Genomic DNA, 11,129 nt, shown 5'->3' on the forward strand with positions numbered 1-11,129 from the left:
TGCGCCGCGCGGGGGCGTGGCCTCGGGGGCGGTGGGGGGCGTGGTTGTGTCTTGTGGGCGTGGTCATACCCGAGCGGGGCGTGGTTAAAGCCGATGGAGGCGTGGCTATTGTAGATGGAGGCGTGGCTATTGCGGATAGGGGAGTGGCTATGGCGGGTAGGGGCGTGGCGACGTGGTGACGGCAGCGTCGCGCTGACGTGTGCGCCGCAGCCATGGCGCCCCGGCGGCCGGCCGAGCTTTACCGGGCGCCTTTCCCGCTCTACACCGTCCGCCTCCACCCGCAGCGGCCCCTCGCCATCACCGCCGGCGGCGGCGGCGCCGCCAAGACCGGCATCCGCAATGGCGTGGTGCGGCTCGGCTCGGGGAGGGGCGGGAGGCCTGTGGGTGGGCGCGGCGGTGGAGGGGGGTGAGGAGGCCTCGGGGGGGTGTAGGCCGCGGGGGTGGGGGGGGGAAGCGGGGAGCTGTGGGGCTGGGTGGGGAGCGGCAATTGTTAGGCCGGGTTGGGGGGCAGCTGTGGGGCCAGGGAGGGAGATTGGGGGGTTCAGAGGGGGGGGACCTGTCTGGCCAGGGGGAGACGAGTGTCAGGCCGGGTTGGGGGACAGCTGTGGGGCGAGGGGTCGGGTTTCAGGGGGCCGGGGGGGCTGGGGGGGACGACACTGTGGGTGTGGGTGGGGGGGGTCGGGTTTGGGGGGAGCTGTGGGGCCAGGGAAGGAGACTGTGGGTTCAGGTGAGGGGGATTGTGGGACTGGGGAGGGGGGAAACCGTGGGTGCAGGTGGGGGGGAGCTGTCTGGCTAGGGGGAGATGAGTGTCAGGCTGGGTTGGGGGGCAGCTGTGGGTCTGGGGGGAGGTACCATGGGGCTGGAGTCGGGGGGAGGGAGCCATGAGGGTCAGGGAGAGAGGAAGCTGGGTGTGGGTGGCGGGAAGCTGTGGGGCTTGGATGGGACCACAGGTGGGGGTGAGCTGTGGGGCAGGTTGGGGGCCCTCAGAGGGGAGAGGAGCCCCAGGCTGTGGGTGTGGGGCAAGATGGGGGTCTGGCTGGGTGTGAGGTCAGGGTGGTGGCAGCAGCCGGGGGGGCTGTGGGGTGGTGGAGAGCCCTGGGGGGGTGGCAGGTGCAGGGTCTGAGGCCGGGCCACCCCCTCCCGCAGCACTTCCTGCAGCTGGAGCAGATCGGGGGGCAGCTCAGCGCCTCGCTGCTGCACTCCCACGACACCGAGACCCGTGCCACCATGACCATGGCGCTGGCCGACGACATCATCGCGGCAGGGCAGGACGCCTCCTGCCACATCCTGCGCTTCCGCCTGCAGCCACCTGAGGCCCGCGGCGGCGGCGGCTCCGATGGCCGAAACGGTGAGAGCCCTGCTGGGACGGCCCCGGTGCCGTGGGGCAGGGTGTGCAGGGTGGATGCTCTGTGGGGTGCTCTGGGGGTCTCCTGCCTGTCCCACACCCCGTCCCCCTCGGCAGTGGGGCGCTGTGTCATGGCTCCATCTGCCCCACCGCAGGCAGTGGGGAGAAGGGGCCGCGGCGGCGGAAGGGCCCCAGCCCAGCGGGGCAGGGGGACACGCAGAGCCAGAGCAGCGAGGTGACGGTGGAGAGCCTGCACAGCGTCCGCACCGACTTCAGCCCCGACGCCCTGCAGAAGGCCGTCCGCTTCAACGCCGACGGCTCCCTGCTCGTCACTGGCGGCGCCGACGGCTTCCTCCGCCTCTGGGAGGTAGGGACGGGGGCAGCCGAGGCCGGCGGGGAAGGCCAGGCCCGCATCGACGCCTGCCGTTCTGTAACGCCGCGTCGTCCTGAGCCCTTTCCCGGGTGCTGGGGGGGGAGCCCTGGCCCCGGGGGGGGCAGCCCTGATGCGCGCTCTGTCCCCGCAGTTCCCCAGCATGAAGAAGACACTGGAGTTCAAAGCCCACGACGGGGAGATCGAAGACATCGCGCTGGGCCCCGACAACAAGGTGAGGGGCGGGCGGGCGGGCGGCTCCCCCCCGCAGCCGGATGGGGAGAGCCCCCACCTCGGACACCCGCGTTTTCTGCCCAGGTGGTGACGGCGGGACGGGACTTCCAGTGCTGCGTGTGGCAGCAGGACCAGCTGGTGACGGGGCTGCGCTGGAACGAGAACCTGCCCGGCATCCCTGACAAGGCGTACCGCTACCAGGCCTGCCGGTGAGGCCGGGGGGCGCCGGGCACCGGGCCCCCATTGCCAGGGGGGGTGCTGGCGGGAGGGACCGACGCAGCCCGTGCTGTCCTGGGGCAGGTTCGGGGCGGTGGAGGACGACGCCGGGGCCCTGCGGCTCTACACGGTGCAGGTGCCCCACAAGCGGGAGCGCCGCCCCCCACCCTGTTACCTCACCAAGTGGGACGGGAAGAACTTCCTGCCGCTGCTGACCCGGCCCTGCGGCAGCGAGGTCATCTCCTGCCTCTCCATCAGGTACCCCGGGGGGGCCAGGGGAGGGGACGGGGGTCGTGTCACCCCCCACTCACTGTCCTTCCCCCCCCCCGCCGCAGCGACTCAGGCACCTTCCTGGGGCTGGGCACGGTAACGGGCTCCGTCGCCATCCACATCGCCTTCTCGCTGCAGGTGAGCTGGGGGGCGGCGGGGCTTCTTGGGGGTTGGGGGGCAGCCCCAGTGACCCCCCCCGGGGCCGGGCTGCCTCGGCCACCCCCCCGCTGCTGTCCCGCAGAGGCTGTACTACGTGAAGGAGGCGCACGGCATCGTGGTGACGGACGTGGCCTTCGTCCCCGAGAGCCGGGGCGGGCGGGAGCTGCTGGCAGGGAACGAGGCCGCCTTGCTCAGCGTGGCCGTCGACAGCCGCTGCAAGCTGCATCTGCTGCCCAGCCGACGTGGGTACCCGGGGGGGCGCTCTCTGTGCACGTCAGGGGGCCCCACAGCCCCCCACTCCTCACCCCTCTCTCCTCCGCAGGCTCCCTCCCTGTCTGGCTGCTGCTGCTCCTCTGCGCCGGGCTCATCGTGGCCACCATCCTGCTGCTGCAGCTTGCCTTCCCAGGCTTCCTGTAGCCCCCCCACCCCAGGATGGACCCCCCCCAGGCTGGTCTCGGTTACCCCCCCAGGCAGACTGTGAAGCAGATGAGGGACCAGCCTCGACCGGGCTCGAGGAGCAGATGGGGGACACGGGAGCTGGGGGGGGGGCCCAGCCTGGTGGGACTGTGCTGGCTGCAGTGTGGGGCTGGCCCCGGGGTGGGGGGGGGGTCTCACCAGCCCCCCTGCCCCACAGTGACCATTAAAACCGGAGGGTGAAGGCAGCGCTGTAACGTCTGTGCTGGGGGAGGGGTGCTGCTCTGGGCCCCCACTGTGCCCTTCCTGCCCGACCCATGGACACCGGCAGCCATGGGGGCTTACTGGGGGGGCAGGCAGTGTCCTGCCCCACAGCCCCCTCCCTGCAGCCCCTTCCCCACTGCCCTCCCCCTGCTCAAAGATGGCGACAATGACCCAGGCGAGAGCTGCTCCCTGTGGCTGGTGTCTCCGCTGTGGAGGGGCTGTCATGGAATCACAGAAGGGCTTGGGTGGGAAGGGACCTCAAAGCCCCCCCAGTGCCACCCCCTGCCCTGGGCAGGGACACCTCCCACCAGAGCAGGGTGCTCCAAGCCCCCTCCAACCTGGCCTTGAACCCCTCCAGGGATGGGGCAGCCACAGCTTCTCTGGGCAACCTGGGCCAGGCTCTCACCACCCTCACAGCAAAGAACTTCTTCCCCACATCTCATCTCCATCTGCCCTCTTTCAGTGTCAAACCCTTCCCCCTCCTCCTAGGGCTGCCCTCCCTCATCCAGAGTCCCTCCCCAGCTTTCCTGGAGCCCCCCCCTTTAGGGACTGGAAGGGGCTCCGAGGTCTCCCCGCAGCCTTCTCTTCTCCAGGCTGAACCCCCCCAACTCTCTCAGCCTGTCCTCCCAGCAGAGGGGCTCCAGCCCCCCCAGCATCTCCGTGGCCTCCTCTGGCCCCGCTCCAACAGCTCCATGTCTCTCCTGTGCTGAGGCCCCAGAGCTGGAGGCAGCACTGGGGGGGGTCTCCCCGGAGCAGAGCAGAGGGGCGGAATCCCCCCCCCCCCATTGCCCTGCTGGGGATGCAGCCCAGGGGGCGGGGGGCTTTCTGGGCTGCCAGCGCGCGTTGCCGGCCCATGGCCAGCTTTCTGTGCCCCCCCAGCCCCCCCAAACCGTTCTGGGCAGGGCTGCTCCCCATCCCTCCATCCCCATCCTGGGTGGGGACCGGGGGCTGCCCCCACCCGGTGTCAGGACCCCCGTGTTGCTGGTGTGGAAGGTCGCGGGGGGGGTCTCAGCGGGGATGGGGGTGCCCCCGCCGTACTGGGCTGTCCCGGGGTTGGGGGTGCCGGTTAACCCCTGCGCTGCCGGGGCCGCGGGCGGGGCCGCACCAGGACGGGGCGGGAGCGGCCGGTGGCGGCGACGGGGACGTGTCAGCGACGTGGCCCGGGGCGGGGCGGGCGGCACCGGGAGAGACCGGGACCGGGGAGAGGGGGAACGGGGACTTGGGGGGGGGGTGACAGTGTGTGTGTGTGTGTGTGTGTGTGCGCGCCGTGAGCAGGGTGCGTGGGGTGCAAGCGGATTCCCACGCCTCCCCCCGTGACCGGACACGACCACCCCCCAGCCAGGGGCACCCCCCGGCCGCTCTCGCCCGGCTGCAGCCCGAGGTGCTGGGATGAGGAACCCGCTGGTCCCGATGCTGATGCTGCTGCTGGCCCCGGGGGCGCGGGCTGCCCCCCAGGCGGGAGGGCACAGGTACGGGGGGCACGGGTACGGGGGGGCGTGGCCATCGGGGGGCACGGGTATGTGGTTGTACAGGTATGGGGGGTGCACGGTTACGGGGGGTGCAGATGTGGTTTGGGTGCCTGGGCACTGGGGGTTGCAGGTGGGGACACGGGGGTCTCTGGGGCACGTGGCCGCGGGTGGGCACAGGGGTCCGGGGGGTGCAGGGCACGGGCAGGGCACAGAAGGGTGCACATGGGGCTGTGGGGGCCGTGGGCGGAGGGGACGGTGTGCGGGGCACTGCGGGGGCACCAGGCAAGGCTGGGGCAGGCAGCTCCCCCCAGGGGCACGGGTAACCCCCCCTCTTTCTGCCCAGGTCTGAGCCCCCCGCGGCCCCGGGGCCCGATCCCGACTCACTGAGCCCGGAGCTGCCCCCGCTGCCGTGAGTCCCTGTCCCTCGGGAACCCCATGGCACGGGGGGCTGCGCATCGGGGAGTGACCCGGTGAGGGGTGGGGGGCAGATGGGGATGCGGGGTGCACGGGCAGGGCTCAGCTGGCTGTGGGGCAGGGTGGTCCTGGGGACAGCTATAGGGTGGAGCAGCCCCGGGGCTGGCCGTGGGGCAGGCTGTGGGGCTATGGGGCAGAGCAGCCCCGGGGCGGGCTGTGGGGCCGTGGGGCAGGCTGTGGGGCAGGGTGGTGCGTGCCCACCCGAGCCCACCGCCCCCAGGCTGCTGCGGAGCGCGGTGCGGAGCCTGGGGCCGCCGTCGCGGGACGCGGAGTCCCTGTCGCGGGAGCAGGGTAAGGACCCGCCGCCGCGGGGAGCGGGGGGGGTGGTGGGGCGTGCACCGGGGGTCCCGCGGGGGCAGGGACGCGACCCCAGCCCCACGGCGGCCGTGCCCCACAGCCCTGCTCTACCTCTTCGCGCTGCACGACTACGACCGGAGCGGGCGGCTGGACGGGCTGGAGCTGCTGGAGCTGCTGGGCGCGGTGCTGGAGCGGCGGGACGGGGGGCGGCCGGACCCCCAGGCGGTAGGTCCCGCGGGGACGGGCCCCCGCACCCCACGGAGCCCCCCGGGCCGGGCCCTCACCCCGTGTCCCCCCTCTCCGTCCCCGCAGGTGGCCGCGCTGGTGGACCGAACCCTGGAGCGGCAGGACCTGAGCGGGGATGGGCTGCTCGACCCCCCCGAGCTGCTGCTGTCACCCGGCCGGGGACCCCCGGGACAGCCCCTCCTGCAGCAGCCCGGGAAGCCCGGAGTTGGAGCTGCGCCCGGGGGGGACACGGAGGCGGCGGGGGGACACACGGGGGGCAGCAGCCTGGCAGAGGGGCAGGGGCTGCCTGGCGGCGGTGCCCTTCCAGAGGGGGAGGCAGCCCCCCAGGCTGAAGACATGGAGGTGGAGGAAGCCCCCGAAGCTGAAGCCCCTGAGGCTGAAGGCCCCGATGGTGAAGCCATCGAGGCAGAGGAAGCTCCCATGACTGAAACCCCCGAGGCTGAAGCCCCCGAGGGAGAGGCAGCCACAGTTCAGGGGGAACCCGGGGAGGAATAGGCGATGGGGCACTGTGGGCAGGGCTGTGCCAGCCCCACGGCGGCTCTGGGGGTGTGGTACCCCGGCTGCTCCCTGCCCCACTCATCCATGCGCCCCCCCAATCCTGTGTTGGGACTGGGGAGAACGGGGGGGCAGGGGGCTGGGATTGTGCTGTCACCCCTGTAATGTCACCCCAGAAATACAGGTGCTGGTGCTCGCCTGGGCCCTGGTCAGTGCCACCCCCGTGGGGGAGAGGGGCCGGGCACAGCTTGGGGGGGTGGGGGGCGGGGGGTGGCTCAGGAGGTAGTGGGGCTTTATTATCAGCAGAGTTCGGGGGGGGTGTGTAGGGTGGGTACAATGTGCATGGGGGGGGAGAGGGGGGTGTGTGTCCTGGCAGGGGGGGCATCCGGCTCAGACGATGCCGTCGAAGCCCTGGATCCCACATTTCTTGCCGGCGATGCGGCAGCCGAAGGTGAGGGCGTCCTGAAGGCTCTTCCCTGGGGATTGGGGGGGTCAGGACAAGCCAGGGTCGGCCATACCGGGCCACGGCATGGCTCGGCGTGGCCCGGCACAGCCCGGAAGAGGCTGTGCCGGGCCACGCCGAACCATGCCATGGCCATGCCCACCTTCTGAGAGCGCGAAGATGACGGCAGCGTTGAAGGTGTCCCCGGCCCCCAGCGTGTCCACGAGGGTCTCTGGTGGGAAGGCGTCCGAGTGCACCAGCTCCCCGTCGGGACCCATGGCGTCAGCCCCTGCCTCAGCCCAGGCACAGATCAGCGTGGCCCTGGGTGGGAGAGAAAAGTGGGGGTAGGGGGTATGGCTGCGTGTCCCCCCCCTTTCCCAGACCCACATCCATCCCGCACCCCCTCCTACCCCGGCTGCACGCGGTGGCGCAGCCCCTGCAGCGCCTCGGGGGCCGAGTGGTACCCAAAGTGCTGGGCCAGGTCCTTGCTGATGAACACCTGCGGGGGGGGTGTGTGTGTTAGGATGAGGGGAAGGGGGTGTGTGTGACACCCCCAGACCCCGACAGCACCCCCAGACCTCCTCCACACGCTGTGGCACTCCTGCACCCCCACCCTGACTGTGCTCCCCAGGCCCCCGCCATACCCCGTGCTGCCCCTGCTGTGGGCACCCCCTCTGCCCTCCCCCTGTACCCCGACTGCCCCCCCCGACCCTGCACCCCCCCCGTACCCCGACTGCCCCCCTCCCAACCCTGCACCCCCCCGCCTGCCCCGTACCGGGACCCCTCCCCAACTCCCAGCTCTGCTCCCCCGGAACGGCCCGGCCTCTGGCCCCGCCCCCAGAACAAACCCCGCCCCTCCCTGGCTGTTAGCTCCGCCCCCAGCTCCAAACCACGCCTCCTCATAATTCACGGACCGATGGCCCCGCCCATGGGCGTTAGCCCCACCCTCAGCCCCCAATCCCCGCCCCCTCTGTGGCGCTCGCCCGTTACTGTTGGCCCCGCCCCTATCGCCAATCCCCGCCCCCTCCGCCGTTCACGGGCCCCAGTGGCCCGCCCTTGGCCCCGCCCCCCGCCCTGGCCCCGCCCCCGCACCACGTGACCCATGGCCATCAGCGGCAGCAGCTCCTCCCGCGGCTTCTCCACCTCCACCGAGACGCGGACCCGCTCCGCGGCCGGGCGGCTCCGGTTGTGCTGCTCCACCCGCCGTAGCATGGCCGCCTGCTCCCCCGCGTTACGGGCCTGCGGGCGCACCGCCTGGCACCGGCACCGGGACCGCCCGCGCCCGGCGCCGGGGGTCCCCTGCACCCCACACTCCCTGCCCCAGGGTCCCCGCCCCGGTGCCAGCCTCACCTCGCAGTGGATCCACTTGTACTGGGAGAGGTCGACCCGCTCGAAGTCGCGGGCCGTCACGTCGGGCAGGTTCCTGCGGGGTGGGGGTCAGGCAGGGCAGGGGGACACCATCCCCCCCCCCCCCCCCCCGCAGCGTGGAGTTCCCCGGGTGAGCCTAGTGCCCAGGGGCAGGGGGACCCCCCCCCCCCCAGCATCATGAGTGCCCCGCGTGAGCCTGGTGCGCGGGGGCGAAGGGCAGCCCGGGGGCTGCACAGGGCTCGGCGCCGCCCGGGGCAGAGGTTCCCACAGCGGGGGGGCACCGCCCGGGTGAATTATTAATAATGGCGCAGCAGGACCCTGAGATGGACTCAAAGGGCAACGCGGCAGTGGCCAGGCCAGAGCTTCCATGGCCAGCAATGCCCAATGGCTCCTGCCACCACCGCCCCATGTGACCGCGGCCGGCCCTTTGCCAGGGCGAGGACTGCGGCTGCCCACTGGCACCAGAGCCCGCAGCCGCGCAGGGATGCCACCGCCAATCGCGGCCGTGGCATGGGGGTGATTTGGGCTGCGGGAACGATTGTCAGCGATTGTGTGTGCAGAATTAAGGGAATCACTCAATCTGGCACGTGGGGCCCCCCAGCAGGCAGCGTGGGGCTGGCACCGGCGGAGCCTCTGCCAGACCCCCAGGGTGCAGGGAGCAGCCCCGGGTGGCCGGGGCAGGGATGATGCCACAGCTCCGAGCCGGCCCAGCTGAGCGCTGCCCACCGGCAATTGGGGCCGGGGCTGGCGCCCTTACGTGTCATAGAGCACGATGGTCCGGGAGCCGCTGGCGGCACTGACGATGCAGCAGGCGCAGGGCACATCCCCACGGGGCTGCCAGGCCACATGCGACACGTCCACCCCCCGGCGCCGGAAATCCGCCACAATGAAACTTGGGGGACAGAGAGCGGGGTGAGGGGCGCACGCACCCACCGGCGTGCAGGATGGTGCGGGTGCCCCGGCTGGCGCTGGCGATGACGATGGAGACGGGCAGGTGGCCGGCGGGCTGCCGCACCGCGTGGCACACGTCCACCCCGTAGCGCTGTAGGTCGGCCAGGACGAAGCTGCCGGCGGGAGAAACACGGAGGGGCCGGCGGCAGCGTCAGGGTGGGGACCCCACCAGCAGCCCAGACCCCCCCCTCTCTGCACCCCACTTACTCGGCGGCGTGCCCGGGGGCCAGCGAGCCCATGAAGGAGCAGGGGGCTCCCAGCAGCGCCAGCACCGTGCAGGAATTGGAGGCGTTCCCCCCCCGCTGCCATCGCTGCGACACGCACCTGCAACACAGTGGGACGTGGGCACCGGGCCAGCCCCGGGGGGGTGCAGGGAGGGACCGGGGGGGAAGTGGACTGGGGGGGGCCCTGAGGGAGTCACCGAGGGGGCACCGGTGGAGCCCCGGGAGGAGGGAACGGGGGAGGCACCGGAGGGAGAGCGCTCGCGGGGGGGGGTCTCCGGGGGAGGCACCGAGGGGCACTGGGGGAATCGACCAGGGGGAGCCCCGGGAGCACCGTGGGGGCAGCCCCGGTACCTGGTGTCGGAGTCCTCGGCGGGGAAGGCCTCCACCACGCTGATGACGTCCAGGCACACCAGCCCCACGCACATAATCCGCTTCTCCCCCGCCGCCGCGGGGTCCCGCCGCGCCGCCCCCGTTGCCATCCCGCAGCTCCGCTCCGCGCCGCGCCGCGCCGGACACGCCCCCGGACACGCCCCCGCACTGGACACGCCCCGGAACACGCCCCCGACCACGCCTCCTCCGGGCGCCACCAATCAGCGAGCGCCGCCGCGCCGCTCTCCCACGGGCCGCCGGGAGGGGCGGGGCGAGGGGGCGGGGTCTGGTCCGCCCTCGGGGCCACGCCCAACGCCCCTCCCATGCGCGCGCGCGCAATATGGGCCGGGGCTGGGGCGTGCGCGGCGGCACGCGCTGCCCCTGCACCCCCCCCCACCCACCCCCGGGGAGGGACCTCGACACCCCGGGGGGACCCCGAGAGAGGGGAGGGCGGGGGGGTGCAGGACGGGGAGCGTATTTAGGGTGCAGGTCGGGGTACGTGTTGGGGTGCAGGTCTGGGAGCAGGTCTGGGGGTGCAGGTCTGGGGGTGCAGGTGGGGAAGGGGTCAGGGTGAAGGCTGGTGTTGGGGTGGGGGTGCAGGATGCGGTACGTGCCGTGGTTCACTCGGGGTGCAGTCGGGATACATGTCGGGGTGCAGGTCTCGGTATCGGTCAGGGTGCGTGTTGAAGTTTGGGGTGCAGGTCTCGGTGCAGTTCGGGGGTGCAGGTGGGGGCGCAGCTCGGGGTGCAGACTGGGGAGAGGCCGGGGTGCAGGTCGGTGCTGGGGTGGGGGTCGGGGTGCGTGCCCTGGTTCCCTCGGGGTGCAGGTCAGGGTTAAGGATGGTTGGGGGTTGGGGTGCAGGTCTGGGTAGGGTCAGGGTAGATGTCTAAGGTGAGTTTTGGGGTGCGGGTCGGGGTGAGGGTGTGCAGTCAGGTCGGGGTGCGGGTGGGGGTGCGGGTTTAAGGTTAAGTTTGGGGTGCAGGCGGGGGTACGTGCTGCGCTCACTCGGGGTGCACGTTTGGGTGCAGGCCGGGGTGGATGTCCGAGGCTGGGTTTGGGGTGCGGGCGCAGGGGGAGGTGCGGGTGGGCACGTGCGGGGCGGGGTGCCGGGGCACCCCTGGGCGCGCCGCGGGGCGGGTTAATGTGTCACCGGGAGGCGGCGGAGCGGGAGCGGTGCCTCAGGTAGGGGCCGGTGCGGGGTGGGAGCGGGGCTGAGGCCCCCCTCCCCCCGGCACCGGCCACGGCCCGGGGTGCCCGGGACGAGTCGCCGCCTCCTCGCACGGCTACGGGCCGGGGGCTGCGCCGAGACACCCCCACCCCTCGCCCCGGGCCCACCCGGGGCTCACCGGGCGGCACAACCTTTGCACGGAGCGGGGAGCGCCCGGGCGCGGCGCCCGCGGGAGACACCCTCCGTGGGGCCGGGACCCCCCGCCCGGGACCGACCCCCCTTCCTCCCCCCCCCCCACCTCCGCCGCCGAGGTAGGGCGGGGGCCGGGCGCCCGGTACCGCAGGGTGCTGGGTG

At 72.8% G+C, this 11,129-nt stretch overlaps 3 protein-coding genes across 5 annotated transcripts; 2 read left to right on the forward strand and 1 right to left on the reverse strand.

Annotated features, from left to right (window-relative positions):
* Nucleotides 1–189: 189 nt before the first annotated feature.
* On the forward strand, nt 190–3,255 carry PREB (prolactin regulatory element binding). 3 transcript variants are annotated; one of them, XM_074154040.1, is made up of 9 exons: nt 190–347; nt 1,147–1,348; nt 1,501–1,712; nt 1,870–1,950; nt 2,034–2,158; nt 2,250–2,423; nt 2,501–2,573; nt 2,677–2,836; nt 2,917–3,255. In XM_074154040.1, the coding sequence occupies exons 1-9, from the start codon at nt 213–215 to the stop codon at nt 3,009–3,011; spliced, it is 1,257 nt and encodes a 418-aa protein (XP_074010141.1). In that variant the 5' UTR covers nt 190–212; the 3' UTR covers nt 3,012–3,255. The 3 variants fall into 3 exon arrangements, with proteins under 3 accessions (XP_074010141.1, XP_074010142.1, XP_074010144.1); XM_074154041.1 differs by having other exon boundaries at nt 213–347; nt 1,147–1,304; nt 1,463–1,712; XM_074154043.1 differs by lacking the exon at nt 2,250–2,423 and having other exon boundaries at nt 213–347; nt 1,147–1,304; nt 1,463–1,712; nt 2,917–3,011.
* Nucleotides 3,256–4,661: 1,406 nt separating this feature from the next.
* CGREF1 (cell growth regulator with EF-hand domain 1) lies at nt 4,662–6,253 on the forward strand. Its single transcript, XM_074153674.1, has 5 exons — nt 4,662–4,741; nt 5,085–5,150; nt 5,436–5,506; nt 5,613–5,737; nt 5,825–6,253. The coding sequence occupies exons 1-5, from the start codon at nt 4,662–4,664 to the stop codon at nt 6,251–6,253; spliced, it is 771 nt and encodes a 256-aa protein (XP_074009775.1).
* A 390-nt stretch (nt 6,254–6,643) lies between these two features.
* On the reverse strand, nt 6,644–9,717 carry KHK (ketohexokinase). Its single transcript, XM_074153678.1, has 8 exons — nt 9,590–9,717; nt 9,222–9,338; nt 8,821–8,955; nt 8,046–8,118; nt 7,788–7,934; nt 7,106–7,194; nt 6,859–7,016; nt 6,644–6,729 (listed from the first exon to the last, which is right to left on the reverse strand). The coding sequence occupies exons 1-8, from the start codon at nt 9,715–9,717 to the stop codon at nt 6,644–6,646; spliced, it is 933 nt and encodes a 310-aa protein (XP_074009779.1).
* Between the last annotated feature and the right edge of the window lie 1,412 nt (nt 9,718–11,129).

This window comes from Numenius arquata, chromosome 9 (genome assembly GCF_964106895.1).
Source record: "Numenius arquata chromosome 9, bNumArq3.hap1.1, whole genome shotgun sequence".
In the NCBI taxonomy this organism is placed as follows: Eukaryota; Metazoa; Chordata; class Aves; order Charadriiformes; family Scolopacidae; genus Numenius; species Numenius arquata.

Bases quoted from the DNA above. Each gene is read 5' to 3' on its own strand.
- PREB (XM_074154040.1), top strand. From the start codon at position 213: ATGGCGCCCCGGCGGCCGGCCGAGCTTTACCGGGCGCCTTTCCCGCTC. The intron at 348-1,146 runs GTGCGGCTCGGC...CCCCTCCCGCAG, and splicing joins CCGGCATCCGCAATGGCGTG to CACTTCCTGCAGCTGGAGCA. The intron at 2,837-2,916 runs GTGGGTACCCGG...TCTCCTCCGCAG, and splicing joins GCATCTGCTGCCCAGCCGAC to GCTCCCTCCCTGTCTGGCTG.
- CGREF1 (XM_074153674.1), top strand. From the start codon at position 4,662: ATGAGGAACCCGCTGGTCCCGATGCTGATGCTGCTGCTGGCCCCGGGG. The intron at 4,742-5,084 runs GTACGGGGGGCA...CTTTCTGCCCAG, and splicing joins CCCCAGGCGGGAGGGCACAG to GTCTGAGCCCCCCGCGGCCC. The intron at 5,738-5,824 runs GTAGGTCCCGCG...CCGTCCCCGCAG, and splicing joins GGCGGCCGGACCCCCAGGCG to GTGGCCGCGCTGGTGGACCG.
- KHK (XM_074153678.1), bottom strand. From the start codon at position 9,717: ATGGCAACGGGGGCGGCGCGGCGGGACCCCGCGGCGGCGGGGGAGAAG. The intron at 7,935-8,045 runs GTGAGGCTGGCA...GTGCGCCCGCAG, and splicing joins ACAAGTGGATCCACTGCGAG to GCCCGTAACGCGGGGGAGCA. The intron at 7,195-7,787 runs GTGCGGGGGCGG...CCCCCCCCGCAG, and splicing joins TGATGGCCATGGGTCACGTG to GTGTTCATCAGCAAGGACCT.